The sequence below is a fragment of the Perca fluviatilis genome, chromosome 11 (assembly GCF_010015445.1).
Source record: "Perca fluviatilis chromosome 11, GENO_Pfluv_1.0, whole genome shotgun sequence".
Lineage (NCBI taxonomy): Eukaryota > Metazoa > Chordata > Actinopteri > Perciformes > Percidae > Perca > Perca fluviatilis.
In genome coordinates, this window is record NC_053122.1 from 25,807,730 (window position 1) to 25,827,412 (window position 19,683).

The following is a 19,683-nucleotide window of genomic DNA, read 5'->3' on the forward strand; positions in this document are numbered from 1 at the left end:
GCAATAAATGGTTATACAAAATGTTCCTTGCACTTGTCATGATGTGTATTTGAAAGCCAGTGCGTTAGTAGGTTTTCTACTGAATCTTAAGTTCAATGTTCTAACAAACATCCACTGTGGTTACACCACTATCAGTCCAGCCATTCCATTCATGAGTGTAGATAACTGCATTCTTGACATATCTATATTCTACCTAGGTTTTAATCATTACACAAAGAAACCTGTGTGACTGTACGAAAAAGCCTTTGCTACACTCAGCAGCCACACAGAGTCATGGATCGGTTTACATTGTACTTCACTCTCCTGTTGGGGTTCCTACTTTATGATGGTGAGTGAAACGTCTCATTTAATATCAAACAATTTATTAAAGTGTTCGACCAGGGTGATGTCCAGTTTGACTTAGATGCCTTGACTTTCAGTCCTGGCATACTTATCTAAAAAATGTGTTTAACTGAAAATTTAGGACACAGTTACAATGAAGTGGATAAACAATTTTACTAACTAGCATTATTTTATAGTTTTTTCACCCGATTGTAAAAAGCAAATTTATTTCCAAACGATTACGTAATTTCGATACTAAATGACTCAGCCAATTGGATTATTGTATACTGCCCCTGTACAGTACTGTAAAAAAATGAGTACCATGACATAATTTTCAGAATTTTGGTACAGACTTGACAAAAGTACCGGTTCCCGTGACATCCCTAGTTCATACACAGTGCTGGCTCTGTAAATGGAAACAAAAAAGTGGCTTGCACCAGGTTAGGCAACACTACAGTATTCTAGACAAACAGCAACTAGTGTACATAGGACAGGGGTAAAGCCATGGATGTATAAAGAGAAACGGTGAAAAAAAATGAGTTATTTGGGAAAAACCTGAGACAATGTGGAGAAAATTGGCAAAAAAAAGAAGTTAATTATATCCTTTTAAATACATTTATTGTACTTTTTGTGTATCTCTAAAACTGACATTTAGCCTACATGAATGCAAAGTTGTCTAGACAAAGGAGGAATCCCTAATCAAGTATTAGCATTTTGAAGCGTGTGTTAGGCCTGTAACAATTCCAAATTTTGCTGGACAATTAACTGTCTCAGAAATAATTGCAAATAAAATTATAATTGGGTATTTTAGTAATACATTTATTTATTTATTACTTTTCCAAACAAATTAAAGTTTAAATGAATCCCAGGACACATCTTATGTTATATATCACTGTTATGTGACCCAGATACACAGGTTCACAGCCTACTATGTAAACCACCCCTCTTTATTATCAAAAAAATATTTTTTGCTTAAATTAACAATTTATTTTTAAATAAAACTAGCATAGCTTTAGCTAAACAGTCCGACCAATAATCACTTATATAATTACAATTTGGCACATCTAAACAGATTCAACAGTTACCATCAACAGTCATACGCCTTAGGTGCTTCGGTGGATTTTCAACGCTTGAAAGCCGACTGAACTTGCACCTGCGAGTGGGGCGTCCTCTGGTAGGAATCCATAGTATCATAGGCTAGCTAACGTTACTGTTCGGTGACGCTATGCCGGTATTGCAAACGCGTTTGATGGGTCCAAACAATAGTGTGACCAATCTCTTTAAAAAAATGCTCTACTGCTTTAATTGCAGTTATACAAAATAACCACAATCATGTAATAAAATTAGGGTTAGACAATTATTTTATAATTTTAATATTTCTGTTGCAGGGTAAATGAAACTGAATCTAGTTTTCTGAAAACCATCTTACAGGGAAGATTAACAACACCAATGCCCAATTTTGCTGTACGACTTGAGTGTGACATCCATGCCAGTCTCCTTCTTTCATCTCGAGCAAAAGCTTGTTTCTCCTGTATTCAAATTAAATGTCATTGTCCTTTTTCATTTTCTAGCTCAACCAGCAGCTCCAACAGGTAATACCCACAACACCACCTCATACACTGTGCTTCCTGCTCCCATTCCTCCAGTGCAACAGATTATTCCTCCATCTCAACCCCACAATGATCAGCAACATCCCTTTCATGTTTCTCAGCTGCATCCATCAAAGATGCATAAAACATGTTCACCCCCTTTCATTCTGACGTGGAGTGATCCTTTCCAACCTTCTCCTAAGCTTGATGTTTTAGACTTTTTTTTAAACAATGTTTTTCTGTTAATAAGGTGCCACTGACGGTGACTACGTCATAACTGTTTCCAGCTAAACAGACTGACTGACATGTGATGTGTGTTCTTTTTAGAAAACATTGAGTTTTTAGTAATGTCTCATGATCTTGTGATCTTGAAATAATGCATTAAATTACAGTATATATATATATATATATATATATATAAATATAACGAGTACAGGGGTGATCTTGTATACAGCTGTGCTGTGTGTGCTTCAGGCTGTGCAGGTCCACCCGTGCTGTGTTGTACTGGTCAAAAAAACTCTTGCTCCAGAGGATGTTTCTGTGATGAGGGCTGCTTGCAATCGGGCGACTGCTGTCCTGACTACAAGTCCACCTGCATGCAACGTGAGTGAGGGTGAACACAAAAAATTGGAATTTACACTGTTATGTCAGTTTAGGATTCAAGATGAGGTTTAAGATTTAATAGTGCAAATCTTTATTCTTGATTACAGCTTTTACCACTGCACCACCAATCACACCCAGCACAACAAGCCGCAGTACTACATCTACACTGGCGAATGACATCACAACTTCTTCACCCACTGTCTCGTCAGCACCAAATACAACATCTACACTGATGGAAGGGAGTGCAACATCAGCATCTACTGTCTCTGTTACTACAGCAACCAGCCAAACAAGCAGCAGCTCACCTGCACCAGCAGATAACGGCACAACTTTAGCTACAGGTTGGTCATTATGATTTCTGCTCAAGCCATTTCAAAAATTCATATTTAAAGAAATATTTTAATTTTGTATGTCACTGCTGAAAATGTATTGGCAATCTTTTGTCAAATCTGAATTTTTTTTTGGTTTGCATCAGGGTCAGTTAGATTCACCTCCTTTGGCATGCTTACTAATAGTTTCCTTGTCCTCATAGCAGGAACAACACCGACAGACACCAGGACAACTCTGGATACCACTAGTGTCACATCTTCACCAGCAGGTGGGAGCAAATCTCGATTTTCCAACAAACACAGATTCCACCATCACATGGACTTCTGTACTTCAGTTCTGAAGTTAATTTTAAATTGTAAAATAAATTTAAATTTGCACCTTCATTTCTACAGATACCTGTATAGTGGCCATTAACCTAAAAGCTTATGTATTATCCCAGAATGGGGAAAAAGAAGATGTGATTTTTGAGGCTATCTCCAATGTAAGCACAAACAACCTTCGCACATATCATACAGTTATAGTATCTCAAAGAAACTAATTATACATAGCTCTGTCGCTTACCTAATCAGTGAGTGTCTTCTCTCACACAGTTTATTTCCCAGACCCTTCTCCAGCTGAACTGTGAGGGCTGCTCATCAACTATCAGACACATCAAACGCACCTGAGAAAGGCCAATGTCTCAGCCAACGGGAGCACCAGTGTGGCTGTAGCTGTACTGTGACAGCAGGCTGCACAACTCTCAAAAACAACACCATCACCTATTAAAACTAAATAAACTGGTAGAGATCAGGGCCTGAGTATCAGAGATTAGAGCTGTCAATCTTCCTCTATAATACCATTCGAATTCCATTTGATATTTTTTTTTAAATATTCAAATAATATTTGAATATTTAATGCTCAATTTTAGCCTGTAAAATAATATGTACTACACTACTCAGGCTTATGCATTGTCAATGCCATTACAAGCATGTGGTTGTTGTTACACGTTCTGTCCACTAGAGGGGCTTCTAACATTAGCCTGGCTAGCGTCCTTTATAGAGCTCAACAGTCCCACCTACAGCGGGTTCCGGAAGTAAAAATACAATGCAATTTCTCCATTGACAAATTGAAGTATAAGCCATAAAATGGTAACCATCGATGATAGACTTAAAACCAGCATGCCGACGTGACTAAGCGATTCTATATGCTCATATAGATGCCAAAAATCATGGGGCACCAACCTTGTTTTGAGATAAACGTCTTTTATTCGCGATGTCTTGGATAAGTACTTCATTACCCACAATCCTGAACAATCCCACAGTGATGCCTCTGATTGGTGGAACTCATGCTGGTGAGGAGGGGGAGCTGCCTGCACGATCCGTCACGAGGATTTACCACACTGCACGAATCACGATCTGTTCCACGCTTCTGCCGTTAGCCTCCGCCAGGAAGCTAAGGTTAGTTTAGCTGACAGCTTGATTCGGCTAACCGCTAGCTGACAGCTTGATTCAGTCTAAAATAACGTTAACTCAAACTGGACACTGGGGAAAGCAGGCTACAGCTGGTGTAACAGCCGTTATATATTTTAACGGTTATTTTCAGGTTTTATTTTGAGGGTCTTTTAAAGTTATTACATGCTGTCTCAGCTAGCGGTTAACAGAATTAGCTGTTAGCTAAACTAACGTAGCTTCCTTTATTCAGTGGTGCGTGGTGGTTTATGGGATGAGTAGTTCCTTCGCTCTGAAATTACGATATGTACACTGTCTTGTACCCTTGACTTTTTTTGGATTTTCTGTTGTTTTTTTCACTCGAAATGGTACTTTGTATGCTTATGAGTCACGTACCATCTGGTTAGCATAAGGTGGTCTATGGTCTAAAACTCTTTATGTACGGATTTTTCCAGACGTCAATGGGAGAAATGAATGGGAAATTTACTTCCGGAACCCAAGGTCTCTCAGAGGAGGGGCGGGACTGTTGAGCTCTATATAGAGAGTGTGGCCAACTCAAATCATGGGCGCCATATTGGAGATCAACGTCAGATGACTCTACAGTGTAACCCTATGGGGCGAATATGCTATCTTGAAATAAATGCTTATTTTCACCATAAACAAGCATATACATGTTATTATCAACGTTTGTCAATATGTAAAAGGCCCTTACGGAAATATTTCAGTGTATATTTACCTTCTATATTGTAAATGGGCCTCTAAAAAATGACCATTGTAGTGAGTGATCAGTCGCCTAATAAGTCTCTGAGCAGTGTTTACCTTTCTAATGTCCGCTAGCATACGTACAGGCTAACTATAGCCAGTTAGCTTTGTGTGTAACGTAACAAAAACCCACCCATCTTGTAGGAGCGAAGCTTTTCATTCAATAAAATGATGGTACAAAAGGAGCACTAACGCCACAGGTCTTATGTTGACTACGTGGACGCAGATATATGAAACACCGAAGGCAGTCGTAATATTTACCTAGCAGGCTAGGCTAGTTGGCCACACTCTCTATATAAAAGGGTGCTAAGCCTGGCTAGTGCCCTTTATATAGAGAGTGTGGCCAACTAGGAAATCGAATGTTCTGAGCTATCCGTTATGCGATCGGTTCCGAGGTGGTCATGTGTTTTGTGGACTCCATGTTTGATACCAACATTCATCTGATTCCCATTGACAGTGCAGGGAATAGTAGAAAAATTTAATAAATTATTTAAAAAATGACATAAATTGCTGAAAAAATGCCCAACTGTTGTGCGTTTGGCTGCAATGAAAGACAGGGAAGCAGCAGATTTCACAAGTTCCCCAATGAACCAAAAAGGTGATAAGTTTACAAAGACACAAACCCATAGGAGGAATGGGATTGCCCAGCTTCCGGCTCTATTATTGGTCCTGTAATATTCAATGTATGTCATTCTGGAATGGTTCTCTCCGACCTGAGTGGGAGCAGATGGAAAATCAAGCTTTTTCTCCTAATACACTGAGGTCATTGATACATTATACCTCTGATCTTTCTAAATTTAAGGCTCAGAATCCTGTTGTGTCTCACTCACTAAAAATCTGGTCTCAGATCAGAAGACATTTTCAGTGGAATCAATGTTCAGTCCTTACACCAATAACTGGTAATCAAGCACATAAGCTATTTTCAGGTCAATCATTTCAACAATGGGCCCTTAAAGGAGTGCATACAATTATAGACCTCTTCATTGACAAAATATTTCCAACATTTGAACAATTAATACATAAATTTAATATTGATAATAAAGACTTTTTTAGATACTTGCAAATGCGCAACTTTACTAAAGCAACATTTCTCTCTTTTCCCAGTCAGCCTGAAGTATGTCCTATGAACAATGTATTATTGAACAACCCACTCAAAAAAAGCAAAAAATCTATTTCTAGAATATATAATTACCTTTCACAGATAGATTGTACAACTACACTTGACCATATAAAGGATGCTTGGAGTGAAGACTTAGGAATAAACATCACAGACGACCAATGGATCGAAGTTCAAGAGCGGGTCCACTCCTCTTCAGTTTGTATCAGACACGGTCTGCTGCAGTTTAAAATCCTGCACCGATTGCACCTTTCCAATCAAAGACTGTCCAGGATGTTTCCAGGAGTGGACGCCTCTTGTGAACGTTGTGGCTATGCCCCTGCTTCACTATCACATACATTTTGGAACTGTACCCACATCACCCTTTATTGGTCTAAAATAATTGAGACAATTTTTTATGTTAGACTCCCAGCAGATCCAGTAATGACATTATTTGGTGTTGTACCTGCAGACATACATTTGAACAGCTCACAAATTAATGTATTGTGTTTTGTGATGTTGCTAGCCAGACGTCTAATTTTACTAAACTGGAAAAATAAAATTCCTCCTACTCATCAAAACCTTCTTAGAGACGTAATGCAATATTTACAATTGGAAAAAATTTAATATTCTTTAAAGAAAAAAGAACAAACATTTTACTCAATTTGGCAACTTTTTACTAATTATTATAACAAGTAAATTTGGACGGCCCTCCTAATGCCTGATTTGATATATTTTTACTTAATACTTCAAGTGTGTGCAAGATTTTTCTATTTTTTTACGTTTTGTTTTGTTTTCTGTTTATATGCATACATATACAAATTGTATATATGTAAGTGAATTGTATAAATCTGTTGGAAAATGGTAATAAAAATAACGAAATAAAAAAAAGGCGAAAAGTATGGGAGCTGTTCATTATTGTGAGGTAAAAGTCAATTTCTCTTCGATATGATAACAAATTACATAGGACAAATATAGTAATACCATTGTTAATGTGTACAATGCTGTCAAAAAAGTTCTAACACTGCTTTAGAAATGAATTAAGTTTGAAGTTAGCCTTATGCTAGCGTTAGCTTTTTCGCTAGCACTCCATGTACCTAAATGCTTGTGATCTTGCCATATCCATATGGCTTTTGATCTCGACCGAGTCCAGGTGTCTTTATTATGTTTATAATAATATTGGAGGGAAAGTGAAACACAGCTTGGACGGGGATGTTTTCACAAGTTTAGACAGCTAGCTAACGCTACGCTGACGTTTGCTAACATTAGCGCAACAGCGTTAGCCTAGCCTGCTAGGTAAATATTAAGACTGCCTTCGGAGTGTACTTACAAACTTTCCAATCCATCGTTTTATGAGTGCATAACCTATATATACTAGTGTAGACCTTTGGTATCATTTCGGGCATTATTAGTGGGGTCATTTAAGAGATACAAACGTGGGTCCATTAGCCCCACGCTAAGCTATTCAGCGGCTAACGCTACTCTCACGCGCTTAACTCGCCAATATTAGACCCAGGTGAAAAAAGCTTCTGGGGGTGTTTGGCCCCGAGGTCATGGTGCAAAGGACCCCTAGGGTGAATTACTCCGAACCATCACTTTAACTGCAAAAGCATTAGCAACACTTGAAAACAAGCTAACTCGGGTTTGATTAAGCAGGTAAATGATGCTAACTTTCTCTTTCTTTGTAGCGAGGTCAGAGTGCGAATTAGCTTGCTGCAAGTTCAACTTTAATGTCTTTTTCAAAAATGTGTCAATTGTTCTCGCAGTTGCCACCACTTGGTTTAACGTTACTTTTTATTAACTTCATCTTTCTTACCTTGGGTGGACTAGTAAACTGTAGGGGTGCATTGTCAATTTCCAACCACAATAACCTAGAGGGGGGCCGTGTCATTCATTTAAAGGAAATTAATAGATCCAGTGTTTACATTACATAGAAAATGCCAACGCATTTTGATACTTTTCTATTGCATTCAGCTTTGGCTCTCATTAGAATTCATTTAAGAGAGGGTGCTATTTTGTTTTACTCAAAAACTTTATGTGTATAATAGATATTACTATGCATAGTGTTTATTAAAAAGTCATACTCTTGCTGTGCATAAATGAGTGCGTGCTTGGGCATACATATGACATCATGACTACAAATTGAATATGTGTCTATATCTAATAATGTTGGAAAAAAACTAATGTGCAATTATTGGTTATTCAAATATTGCTGACATTTGGTCATAATGTGTGTTTGAATGTTTGTACTTTGGAGATTTTCTACTTTGAGTAATGGTAACGCTCTGCAATGTGGCTACATTTGTGGCAACATTAGTCGATTCATTGTCCTCTAGTGTAGTGTAGCTGCAAAAACACTTCATAATTATCTACAGGCTGTCGGGTAACTCAATGTCTGTCAGTAAAACAAAGGAAAAAATCATCACAAAAGAAAACATCAAAGAACTCGAACAACACCATAGTTTATTTTGGCAGACAATACAATCATTGTTGTCAGCAGCGTGGGCTAATGTTTTACACACCCTCGCCAATCAGTCATGGATTGGTTTACACTGTACTTTGTGCTCCTGATAAGTTTGCTGCCTCTCTAAAACACCATTGCATTTTATTCTGAACACTTGAATAAAGCATTCCATAATAAGTCAGTGTCATGGCATGCCATCTTGTTTATAATGATACATCTAACAAATATAAATCCTGGCGGAAACTAATTGATAGCTTTAAGTTAAAATAGTTTAAATTTATAACTACTGCTTCCTTTATCAAAGTTTACCAACAGTGTGAAGAGCCCCATGTTGCAAATGTCACCATACAACCTGTAGTGGAAGCAACGACCGAATTTAATTGATAAGGACATTGGGCCTCATTCTCCAACCGTTCTTCCGAAGAAATGTGTTCTTAAACCCTTCTTACGACCTTTTACCGAAGATTCTGGCATTTACTAATGTTTCTACGAACACTGAAAAGCACTCTTACGGACATTTGAGTGATGACAATTTGCTCCAAATAATTGGTTACTGCATTTTATTAAATTCTACAGTCGTTGATAGTATTGTACTGTAATGTATTTCTGATCATTTGTTGAACAAAAATCATAATATGCAAAAACCACTAACTGCAATTTACATCAGCAATTAAACTGATTAAATCCTGCGTTATTTGGTGATTGATCGTTATTTATAGAGCCAAAATGCAGTGGTGGAATGTAATGAAGTACAAATACTTCGTTACTGTACTTAAGTACATTTTTCACGTATCTGTACTCAATAGTGCATAGCCTACTTTTGACTTTTATTTAGTTATATTTTGCAGCAATTATCTATACTTTCTACTCCACTACATTTCTACAATGTTCCGTTACATTTTGTGATCAATTTCCCCGCCAAAACGTCTTCCTGACCTTCCCACGTTTGATTGCCATAGATACTGTGGGCAGCCGCAACATGCCGGGTCCGGTGCTCCAGAGCCCCGCAGCAGCGCTGCTGACCCCCGGTTATACAGCCCTCCGTAAAAGTGAAAATGAAAAGGTTTATTTTTATTATTACCGTTTTTAAATCATAGTTGCCATCTATTTCTCTCCACAGCGTTGTTTACCTCCTCCGCCAGGCGGCGTAAGACGCTGCCATATCTTATTTATTTATTTGGCTGGACCTCTTCACATCTCCCCATGTCCGCTGCTTCACACAGTTGCTTACTTGTATGGTTAAAGAAAATAAAACCGTAACTTTAAAATACATCCATGAATAAAACCAACCGCATTCGGATTCTAACAACATAATTTCCGCTTTTATGCTGGTTAGGTTAGGAACTTCCTTTAAAAGCCAGGCCTTGTTTGTGGTAGTGGACATCATCTACCTTTACTAAAGTAAATATGTCTGTTATTATTTGTACTTTTACTTGAGATTCAGTACTTCCTCCACCGCACTCCTGACAACCACCTCTACGCAGTTCCCCGCTTCCCAGGAGGTGCACAGGAAGTGTCATGTCCTTATATGGGAATTTTGGGGCGTTTTCTTATGCTAATTAGGAACCACCGGCACGCTTCAAGGTGTGAAGACGGGATTTCGACAATCCTAAGAACACAGGTGCGAACAGTTCTGTTGTTTAAGAACACGTCATGAATCTGACGTCGACGCTTCTTAGAAACCTTCTTAAGAACATATTTAAGAGAAAACTTAGGAAGATATTGGTGAGAGAGGCCCAATGTTACTGAGGCTCCAGATAACAGACCACCACCACATTCAGGTACAGCAGAAGCAACTTGTACCCCTGGTGTTGGGAGTTCCATAATTCATTATTTCCACGTGGAGTTTTTGTGATTTTCAGTTAACTAAATATATGTCTGATATTGGTTTTCAGTAGGCCACCTCGACGGCAATTATGAACAAGATCTATGTCAGTGGAGTCAACTTGTTACAGATGTTATTGATTGGACAAGGCTAGTGGTTCCAACTCCTACTATGATGACTGGGCTTTCTTCAGATCACACCTCAGGAGGTAATTAGCCTTCCAACACAAGTCAAGTCAAGTTGGTGTAAAACTGTCCACAGTCTTGCCAGTTTGACATCTGCACAATCAAAACTATGAAAAAATGCGCTGTTGAATTAGTACTTCCTTGTCAAACCAATCAGTCAAGAGTTTAACAAGAGTTACTGATGTTTAGTATTTCATCAAGATGAGCTATCTTTCCTTTAGCATCCTGAGGTAGTGCAAGCAGAGCTGTTGCTTATGTATTAACACATTGAACTTAAACTATAAAACGCTTTAGGGTAGTAGGAGACACCCAGCTCACGAGACAAGACGAGAGATTGGGTCCGACAGTTTGAGAGAGGAGACAAGATTTTAACACAATTTTAAAGAAAACTACAATGAAGAAATAAAAATTAACCAGTAACACTTTCTATGAATCCTGTTATGGAGATTTACTGACCTCTCCATAGATACACAATTATTAAAAACAAAGCACAGAGAAACACAGAGATGGTCAAGGTGATATATTGCAAATGTTTTATCTGATTAATCACAGGGTAAGTTACCAGGGAAAAGTAACAAGCTCTTATCAGTTATGTTTCCCCCAGCAGCTCCCAAAGAACATAGAGATACATAAAAATATTGTAATTTGTTACAGAAGTATATGTTCATTGGATAGCAGACAAATTAATATTTTTCCTAAACCCATGGAAAGATTCCCTTTACAACAACCATGCTCAGTAACCAATGGAAAGCAGTTGCATGTCTCTAATTTCACATATTTAGCTTTACTTTTAATTGTCATTCAGACTTACTGTCTACTTCACCAGTGACAGGCTGTCATAAATGTTTTTCCAGTTGACCGATAGATTTCTATAAAGGTGCCAAGCCTATAGCTAGGAATGTACCTGCACCTGTCACAGTACAACCCGGTCTCACTCGGAAGTTCGTAAATGTCAACGTTATTCTTAATCTATTGATAGCGGTTCACAGAGACGCTTTTACGGTAAATGTCACGGTATTTTCTCTGGGAAAGGACGCGGGAGGCGGTGTAATGGGAAAAATTACATTTAAGCATAATTCCTTATATTTTTATGTTTTATTTCTAACTTTAATTCTCTCACATTATTGAATGACAGTTTATCCCAGTTTCTGCTTAACTGCCACGATGTCCAGTCTGGAACATACACACACACAACACATGTGAGCACTGTTTGTCTTAACAGATAGGTGCTACAAGATCACCCTAAAACTATCTCTAAGTTTTGCCATGCCAGTTAAGATGTAACTGGGGTGGAAAGTCGTGACAGGAGGAGGAGGCTAAAATGGCTCAGATGTCTCTTTGTATTTCTTGATTGTCTTCATGTGTATCCGATTGCATGTAAAAATTGTAGCGTCATACTACGCCACGTGCGGGTGCTGTCACCTGAAGATGCATATAAGCCTAGTGTTCTTGTTCACTCATTTGAGAAACTGACTCCACACTGGGCTGCGCCTTTGTGAAATCATGTTGCTCCTATTTGCAAATATATCTTTAATAAAATACAAAACCCAACTTGGTTTTAGTCTCAGACGGTCTTATTTGTTTCACTTTACTAAACTCTAAAACTTCTCCCCTGCTGCAAAGGGAAACTTCCACTACAGCGGCCAAAAGGAAGCTCCATAAGCCGGAGGCCGCGAAGGCGGCTCCGCTTGGGACACGCCACAATAACGGGATGACGGAGGTTGGGTTTAGGCTTTGCCTTTAAATGCCGGGAGACGGCCACAGTAACACGCTGGACAAAACGCCACATGCAGGGACGACATCCCCGGAAACAAAGCGTCACACGCTGGACGCGATCCCTGTCGCCCCGGGTGAAAGTCCTGTGTTGTTTGACCCATCCACCACCCCACCCAATCTCCCTACGCGGATTTCTCGGCTTTTTATATTACTCCCTACCATTTTCGTATTCGTGGCCACAAAATATGCTTTCCCATTGAAATACATTACTTCACATTTTCGTGTGTCCGCCGCGTAAAACCGAAACAAAACGTCTTTTTTTTCTTTCATTTACACAAACTGCCATGAGACCGGCTGCCCAGTAAGAAAACCTCTGCAGTACATTGGCCACTGACTGCATCTTAATTACACAGTTCTGAGAATAGTTTCAAACATAATGAGCCTCTATAATGTCTGCTGCTACAGCAACCAGCCAAGACAGCAACAGTACTACATCTACTCAATAAGATGGCCTCACAACTAGGGTTGAGTACCGAAACCCGGTTCCACTATGGTTCCCGGGTTCCTACGCAAACGGTAGTATTCGGACCGGATTAGAACGCAAAAAATATATATATATCACACTTTCTCTGTAGTCTACCGTTAGCTAGCTACAGTAAATGTAGGCTACTTTAAAATGCCATATTTTCCCCTCTGGGCTCACCAAACGGACGAAAAGCATATTAACCAATCACTGACTGCACGCGGATCGCTAGTAAACATATTACACTTGCTCTGTTAGTCAATCGTTCAGGACAAGCTGTAGCCTGGTGGTGGGGGAGGCAGGACAGCCTCCCAAATTGTCTGCCCTTTAAAACTCATACCTGGGTGTGTACAGACCTCCTTGGACACCATCTGAGAGAGTTTTCTCCTGTGCAGGACATGCCATAAGTCAGGAGAGGTGTCCTATCTTGCCAGAGAAGGCAAATATGGTTATTTTTCTGCAAAAGAACTGCTAAAGTTTGAAGGTGGTTGGCATACCAACTCAACATTTATTTTGTTGTTGCTTGTTAATAGTGTAACGGTTATGTGTTAAATTATTGTAGTTGTGTGTTAGGTGACTTAGGTTTACTTATTATATATTTACGATACTTTAAAACATTAATATATTGTTACATTTAAATAATTTTCAATTTAAAAAAAACTTTCTTTTATGTCATTTTTTTCAGTTTTTCAAGAATTGGTTTAGGAATCTGAATAATTTTAAAAGTACCGGTTCGGCATTGGAATCGTAAAAATCCAAACGGTACCCAACCCTACTCACAACTTCAGCTTCCTCAGTCTCCGAAGCTACAGGTTGGTCATTATGATTCCTGCTGAAGCCAACATACATGTATTGGCAATCTTTTGTCAAATCTGAATTTTTCTGTTTGCATCAGGGTCAGTTAGAGATTCACCTCCTTTGGCATGCTTACTAATAGTTTCCTTGTCCCTCGCATTCAGGGACAAATAACCGACAGACACCAGGACAACTCTGGATACCACTAGTGTCAAGTGGGGAACAAATCTCGATTTTCCAACAAAAACACAGATACCCGTGGTACCACTCGGTAAAGCCACGGGGCGCTTGAACAATACCGCTTTGCTAGCATGACCGCTAGCTCTGCTGTTCCCGCCATGACCGCTAAGCTTTGGCTGTTCCCCGCTAAGGCTGGGAGTGGAGGGGATGCGGTAACACTCCTGCTAGAGAGCGGCACTTCGGCCACAACGGCAGCACTGAGATGTCAGCTAAAGGAGACAGCGCCCCACGGGCTGTGGTCTCTCCAAGCCCTGGCTCCAGCTCCACCTACCGGCGGGCCGACCATGAGGCCCGACGGGCAGCACCCACCTGGTCCAATCCACTTGCCAATCCGCAAACGTCGGCGGCAGTGACAGTGACGGGGCGCTGGGAATGCGTGTCTCACTCCAGCTAGAGTTGGAAACATAATGCCGTTTTTAAGGGCCACACAGTTCCTTATAAAAAAAAAAGCAGTTTTCCCTCTCAGTCAGTCCACCTTTGTCCTACTGAACTTCTTCACACACACGCAGACAGGCTCGCCGCCACGTCCACGCAGTAATGTAGGAGCCAGCCACACTGTGTCAGAATTAACAGAGACGCAACACCGGTTTATTTAACAGGCTTTAATGCGATTTATAGCCTACTCAGTTTTCCTCCACCTCCCAGCTGATTTACGCTGGAATGGTGAGAGTGCTGAGTGAAGGGCTTGTGAGAATCGAACTACTGTTTTCACAGCGGCGGGAGGGCACGATACCGCTGCTAGGAGCTGACACACACAACCGCTGCGTTGCATTCGCTTCTCATAGCGCCGAAAGGCTCAGTGCTCTCTGCCGCTATGGCAACAGAAAACACACGGATGTGCGCCCCCTCTGAGATGCTGTGCGTGTGTGTAGGAGCATACAAACGGCTATACGCTTCAATTCGCTAGCCCTCCCGGTTCTTCGCACCGTGGTAAAACTATCACGCTTATCTCGAAGTTCAGATAACGGCTCTGACGCCTTTGCACACATGTGGTGCCGTAGCGTAGCCCGGTCAGTGCCCACTCAGAACGTGCGGTGCTTCACAGTACTCCTCACCCCCGCTGTCTGGAGCGGGATGGGGAGAGCTCTGACTCGATGACTGTCCCACCATGCATCACAAGCAGTGGTTAAATTGGGCCGGGCTCTCCAGGGCTCATCCCTCGCACATAAGCCTGCTTCGTTTGTCCAGATGTGCCTGCTTGCAGTCTAAATATGTCACATAAAAATTTGAAGAAAGTGATGCTCTTTGAAAAACATGATATTTCTGACAATAAATGAAAGATTTTTGAAATTATTATTTCTATTTTGTCCCGGCAGAGCTGAGATGAGAACAATCAGAACACGGCAACAACCCGCCCAGAACTGCAGACAATTCACCACTGCGGTTCAACTACATAACGCCAAAGGGTCTACGCCGGTAGGATTAACAGATAAAATGCCTAGTCCTAAAGCTAAAACCCTGTTCAGCAGTTGAAGCCCGTGCTCGGAAGCTCCAATGGCCGCTACGAAGTTCATGTCGCTGACCAAGCCGTTGAACCGTTCTTGCTGTCGCATCTCCTCCAGCCGCAGGGCTCCAAGCCGGTAACGGAGAGGCCCACTGCTGCCGTGCGGTGCGTAGCGGGTATTGTAGTAAAGAGAGAGATTTGGAGAAGCAAGTTTGTGTGAGGTGGACCTGGTCACCACAGACCCAAATCTTCTCAGCTGTTGGTACTGTCATATGCTGCACTGTCTCTTCATGTGGCACATTATGTTTGTTTGGCACGTTGTATGGGTCAGCAGCAGCAGAGACGAGAAGCCAACAGGCAAGTGTTATTTACATAAACTTCTGGTGTACTTACAAACTTTCCAATCCATCGTTTTAGGAGTGCATAATCTATTTGTACTAGTGTAGAAGTTTGGTATCATTTCGGACATTATTAGTGGGGTAACGTATGAGATACAAGCCTGGATCCATTAGCCCCTGCACTAAGCTATTCAGCTGATAACGCTAACTCGTCTAATATTCAACTTAGGTGAAAAAAGCTTCTGGGGGGGTGTTTGGCTCGAGGTAATGGTGCAAAGGACCATAGGGTGAAATTACTCCGAACCATCACTTTAAGTTGTATATGTTCTGTCCACCAGAGGGCAGTGTATCAGTCAATGTCAATAGGCAGACAATGTTTTCAGATGAAAAACACAATTATTAAAATTGTTAATATTATTTAAACAGTATGTTTTCGACAAGAAGTTCAGAGCTTTCACCGTAGCCTAGGTAAGTGGTCTGATGTTTATACTTGTGCATTGGTGTGTGCGTCGAGCCGGCGTGTGTGTGTGTGTGTGTGTGTGTGTGTGTGTGGGGAGTGTGTGTTAGAGTTAGAGAGTAAGAGCTGCCTAATATTCGTTCCAATATCATAATTTTTTTAAATATTCGAATTATATTTGAATAACGAAGTTCGGAGTCAAAGCCTTATTATGAACCAATTCAGTCGGCTAAAAATAAAAGCAAGAACACAATGGAGAATGACCTGGTCCAGCAGGAGCATATTTTTTTAATGTTGCCTATTTGCATTTGTGAGACAATTATATAATTTATCATTATATTTAGCAATAATCCAATCGGCTGAGTCATGTAGTATGAAAATGATTTAATCGTTACAATCAGGTCAAAATACTATCAAATTAAGCTAGCTAGTAAAATAATTGTTTATCAACTTCATTGTAACCGTGTATCCTAAGTTAAACACATTTTTGTATTATGCCGTGAGTTTACTTTATTAAACGGTTCAATTTTAAATGTGATAATGTTTCACTCACCATCATAAAGTAGGAACGCCAACAGGAGAGAGAAGTACAATGTAAACCGATCCATGACTCTGTGTGGCTGCTGAGCGTAGCAAAGGCTTTTTCGTACAGTCACACAGGTTTCTTTGTGTAATGATTTAAAACCTAGGTATCCAAATTTTGATACCGCCAAACCCCTCCCTATTTTACCACGGTATAACGGTATTACCGTGACTAATTAAAAGTTATGATGTAAGGCTCAGACGGAGTCACCAAACTGTTGGCTTGTGCAACCGCCGTTAGAAACTGAATACCAAACACTAATACTGAAACAATAATAACATAACAACAACTTACAAAAACACTTTCTCCTCCACACTGTCACATGATGACAACCACACATAATTCCATAAATTATATTTTGTGGAGTGCAAGCGGGCAGACGTGTGTTGGGGGCAGCAGCGCTAACAAACTGCTGCCGGTTGGTGAAGGAAAATCCTGTCTGCCTCCACAGCCAGCGCCAGATAGTCTCTGGAGGAAGAGAGGGGGCTGGCAGGCGCGGTGCGCATCGGTGCTGGAAGGCCGCGAGGAAAATGTGGGGTTAAGAGGTAGGAGGGATCCGCCGCTACCAGCACAGCCAGCATCCCTTCCATTAACTCGAAGGCTTGCGGTCGCCAAGGGCCGTTCAGGGACAAGCGGTCCGCTTTCTCCAGTCTCGACAGTTCAAAGAGTTCCAACAGGAATGTTTTGAGTGCGTGTACTTGCATGTTAGCCAGAGGAGCCTCTAACAGTGCCCTGGCTGTTGTTGAGGCATCTAAGCGTCGATTACCACGTGGAAATACTTTGTAACGGCCCTGTATTCCTCCTCTCAGCTGGAACTGAGCCTCGATGAGCAAAACCACGGGTCGGGTTGTGCTGCCAAAAAGTCCGTAACTTGATGGTGGCCACGATAAGAACCGACGATTAGCCGTGGTCGCGAGCAGCCGTCGGCGCCCGGCGACAGCAACAGCATTTTCACCATTGACATATAAAATGGACCAACAGAGCTCTGTTGTTCTGGACGGAGACCAGTGAAGGCTATTAGAAGTTACTTTTCCGCATCACTGTTTTATCATGCGCAGCCTCCAACTGACAGACAACGAAATGTGACGGAGCAACGTGGTTCAAAAAGTTGTAGGTCTTCTGGTAGCTGTGCTAAGAGAAATATCAATCATTCCCAATCTTACAGAGACGGAGAGCGAGGCATATGTAAGGAGATAACATAAGTACAGTGGCCAATTATTGATCACTAACATGCTAGTTAACATTAGTAATTAAACCTAAACAGCTAACGTAAGTCCAAACTGCCCGCGACATTCTCCTGTACTATACGGTAATTCCTCTACTGTGCGATAGTAAGTCACTTGGTTATGACACAATCAAGTAGCCTATTTTATAAAAACATTCACGGAGCCATAACGTGAGGTACAAGATAATGGAGCCTTTATACATTAGTCGCGGTTTCTTAGAAATAAAACAATGGACAAATAGAGTCTCATATGTGCCATTTGCTGTCATGGCGCCAAAATGTATGCGGCCATGGAATGCTAATCGGAGGTGATCTCTTGTAGCCAAATGGCGCATAGGAGGTTCGAAGCCCTGAAGCCGGGTTACCCCTTGATTTTCACCTCACCGCCGCCGCTTGACATAATTCAGCCGCTAACCCGAACTCGATATATCATAACACCTCCCTTAAAAGGTCACCTTTTTGGTCAGAATCTGTGCATATGCTGCCATCTGCTGGTGAAGATGTGGCACTACTGGTAGAGTTGTGCTGCTTGCTGTCACCACTATCCCATGCTACCAGTACAAGAAAACTGTCAAAAGCCAAAAGAGGTGTTATTAAGCTTGCAGAGGTGTGGCAGCAGCAACATAACTACTGAGGATCCTTGTTGACTCAGACTCTGAGATCCACAATACATTTTCATGTATTTCAGAAAATTTTAATTTTGGAAAGAGTTTCAGCATAGAAGGTCTTCTACCTGTAGCAGTGCAGACTGTGCATGCTCAAGTCCTGCTGGTGTATCTTTAGTGCAATGTGCTGTAGAGGACTGATTATGCTGTGGTTCTGCTGCCATCTACTGGTGTTGATGTTGAACTGATTTTTATTGTACTGGATCTAAATTTGGCAGTGCAGTAAGAAATCGGTCGTCAAAAAGAAATGTTTGTGCAACACAGATATTTCCCTCAAACTGACCTACACTGAATACTTATGATGTGGTAAATGGGTCACATTATGCCTAGACCTTCATCAGGACCGATCATTTATGTAAATATATTTAGCGTTCTGCTGTGTGAGACCCGTGTGAAGAGACGGGTCAAGCAGTGGCTGGGGTACACTAAAACCTAAGACCATAAAAAAGGGCTGCACATACTGTATATTTATTGAGTGTAAAAATAAAACTAAGCAATACGTTTTTGATAAGTCAAAGAACAAACATTGCTTGAAATTCAAATCCTTTTAAACAGCCCTTTAATATTTGTATATCTGTATTTGTTACATTACATTACATGTCATTTAGCTGATGCTTTTATCCAAAGCGACTTACAATTGCTATATATGTCAGAGGGCGCACGCCTCTGGAGGAACTAGGGGTTAAGTGTCTTGCTCAGGGACACATTGGTTGATGTATCGCAGTGGGAATCAAACCCTGGTCTCCCACCCCAAACGCATGTGTCATATTCACTGTGCCATCACCACCCCATCTTACACAAATGCTTATTTTTTCTCTTAATTTTCATACTTTAACTATTGCTGTTCAGAATAAAATACAATGCTGTTTTACTTATCATTGCAGAGAGGCAGCCAACGTACTGTATCAGGAGCAGGAAGTGTAAACCAGTCCATGACTGATTGTCCGAGAGCGTGGCCAACAGTTACCTACAACATGTTTGGCTGTCCTGAATGAAAACTTTGAAGCCATTTTTCTCAGTTTCAGTGTTGGCGTAGTTACTGCACTTTGCCTTTGTAGGGCAGAGTAGCTTATGCTCCTGACAACAATAGTTTTA

The 19,683-nt window shown here is 40.8% G+C and overlaps 1 protein-coding gene across 1 annotated transcript; it reads left to right on the top strand.

The window, feature by feature from the left end:
• Positions 1-291: 291 nt before the first annotated feature.
• On the top strand, positions 292-3,551 carry LOC120568896 (cell wall integrity and stress response component 4-like). The gene is made up of 7 exons (XM_039816643.1): positions 292-328; positions 1,893-1,913; positions 2,385-2,513; positions 2,621-2,854; positions 3,046-3,111; positions 3,236-3,324; positions 3,434-3,551. Exons 3-7 carry the CDS (start codon positions 2,507-2,509, stop codon positions 3,506-3,508), a joined length of 471 nt encoding a protein of 156 aa, XP_039672577.1. The 5' UTR covers positions 292-328; positions 1,893-1,913; positions 2,385-2,506; the 3' UTR covers positions 3,509-3,551.
• Positions 3,552-19,683: the final 16,132 nt, after the last annotated feature.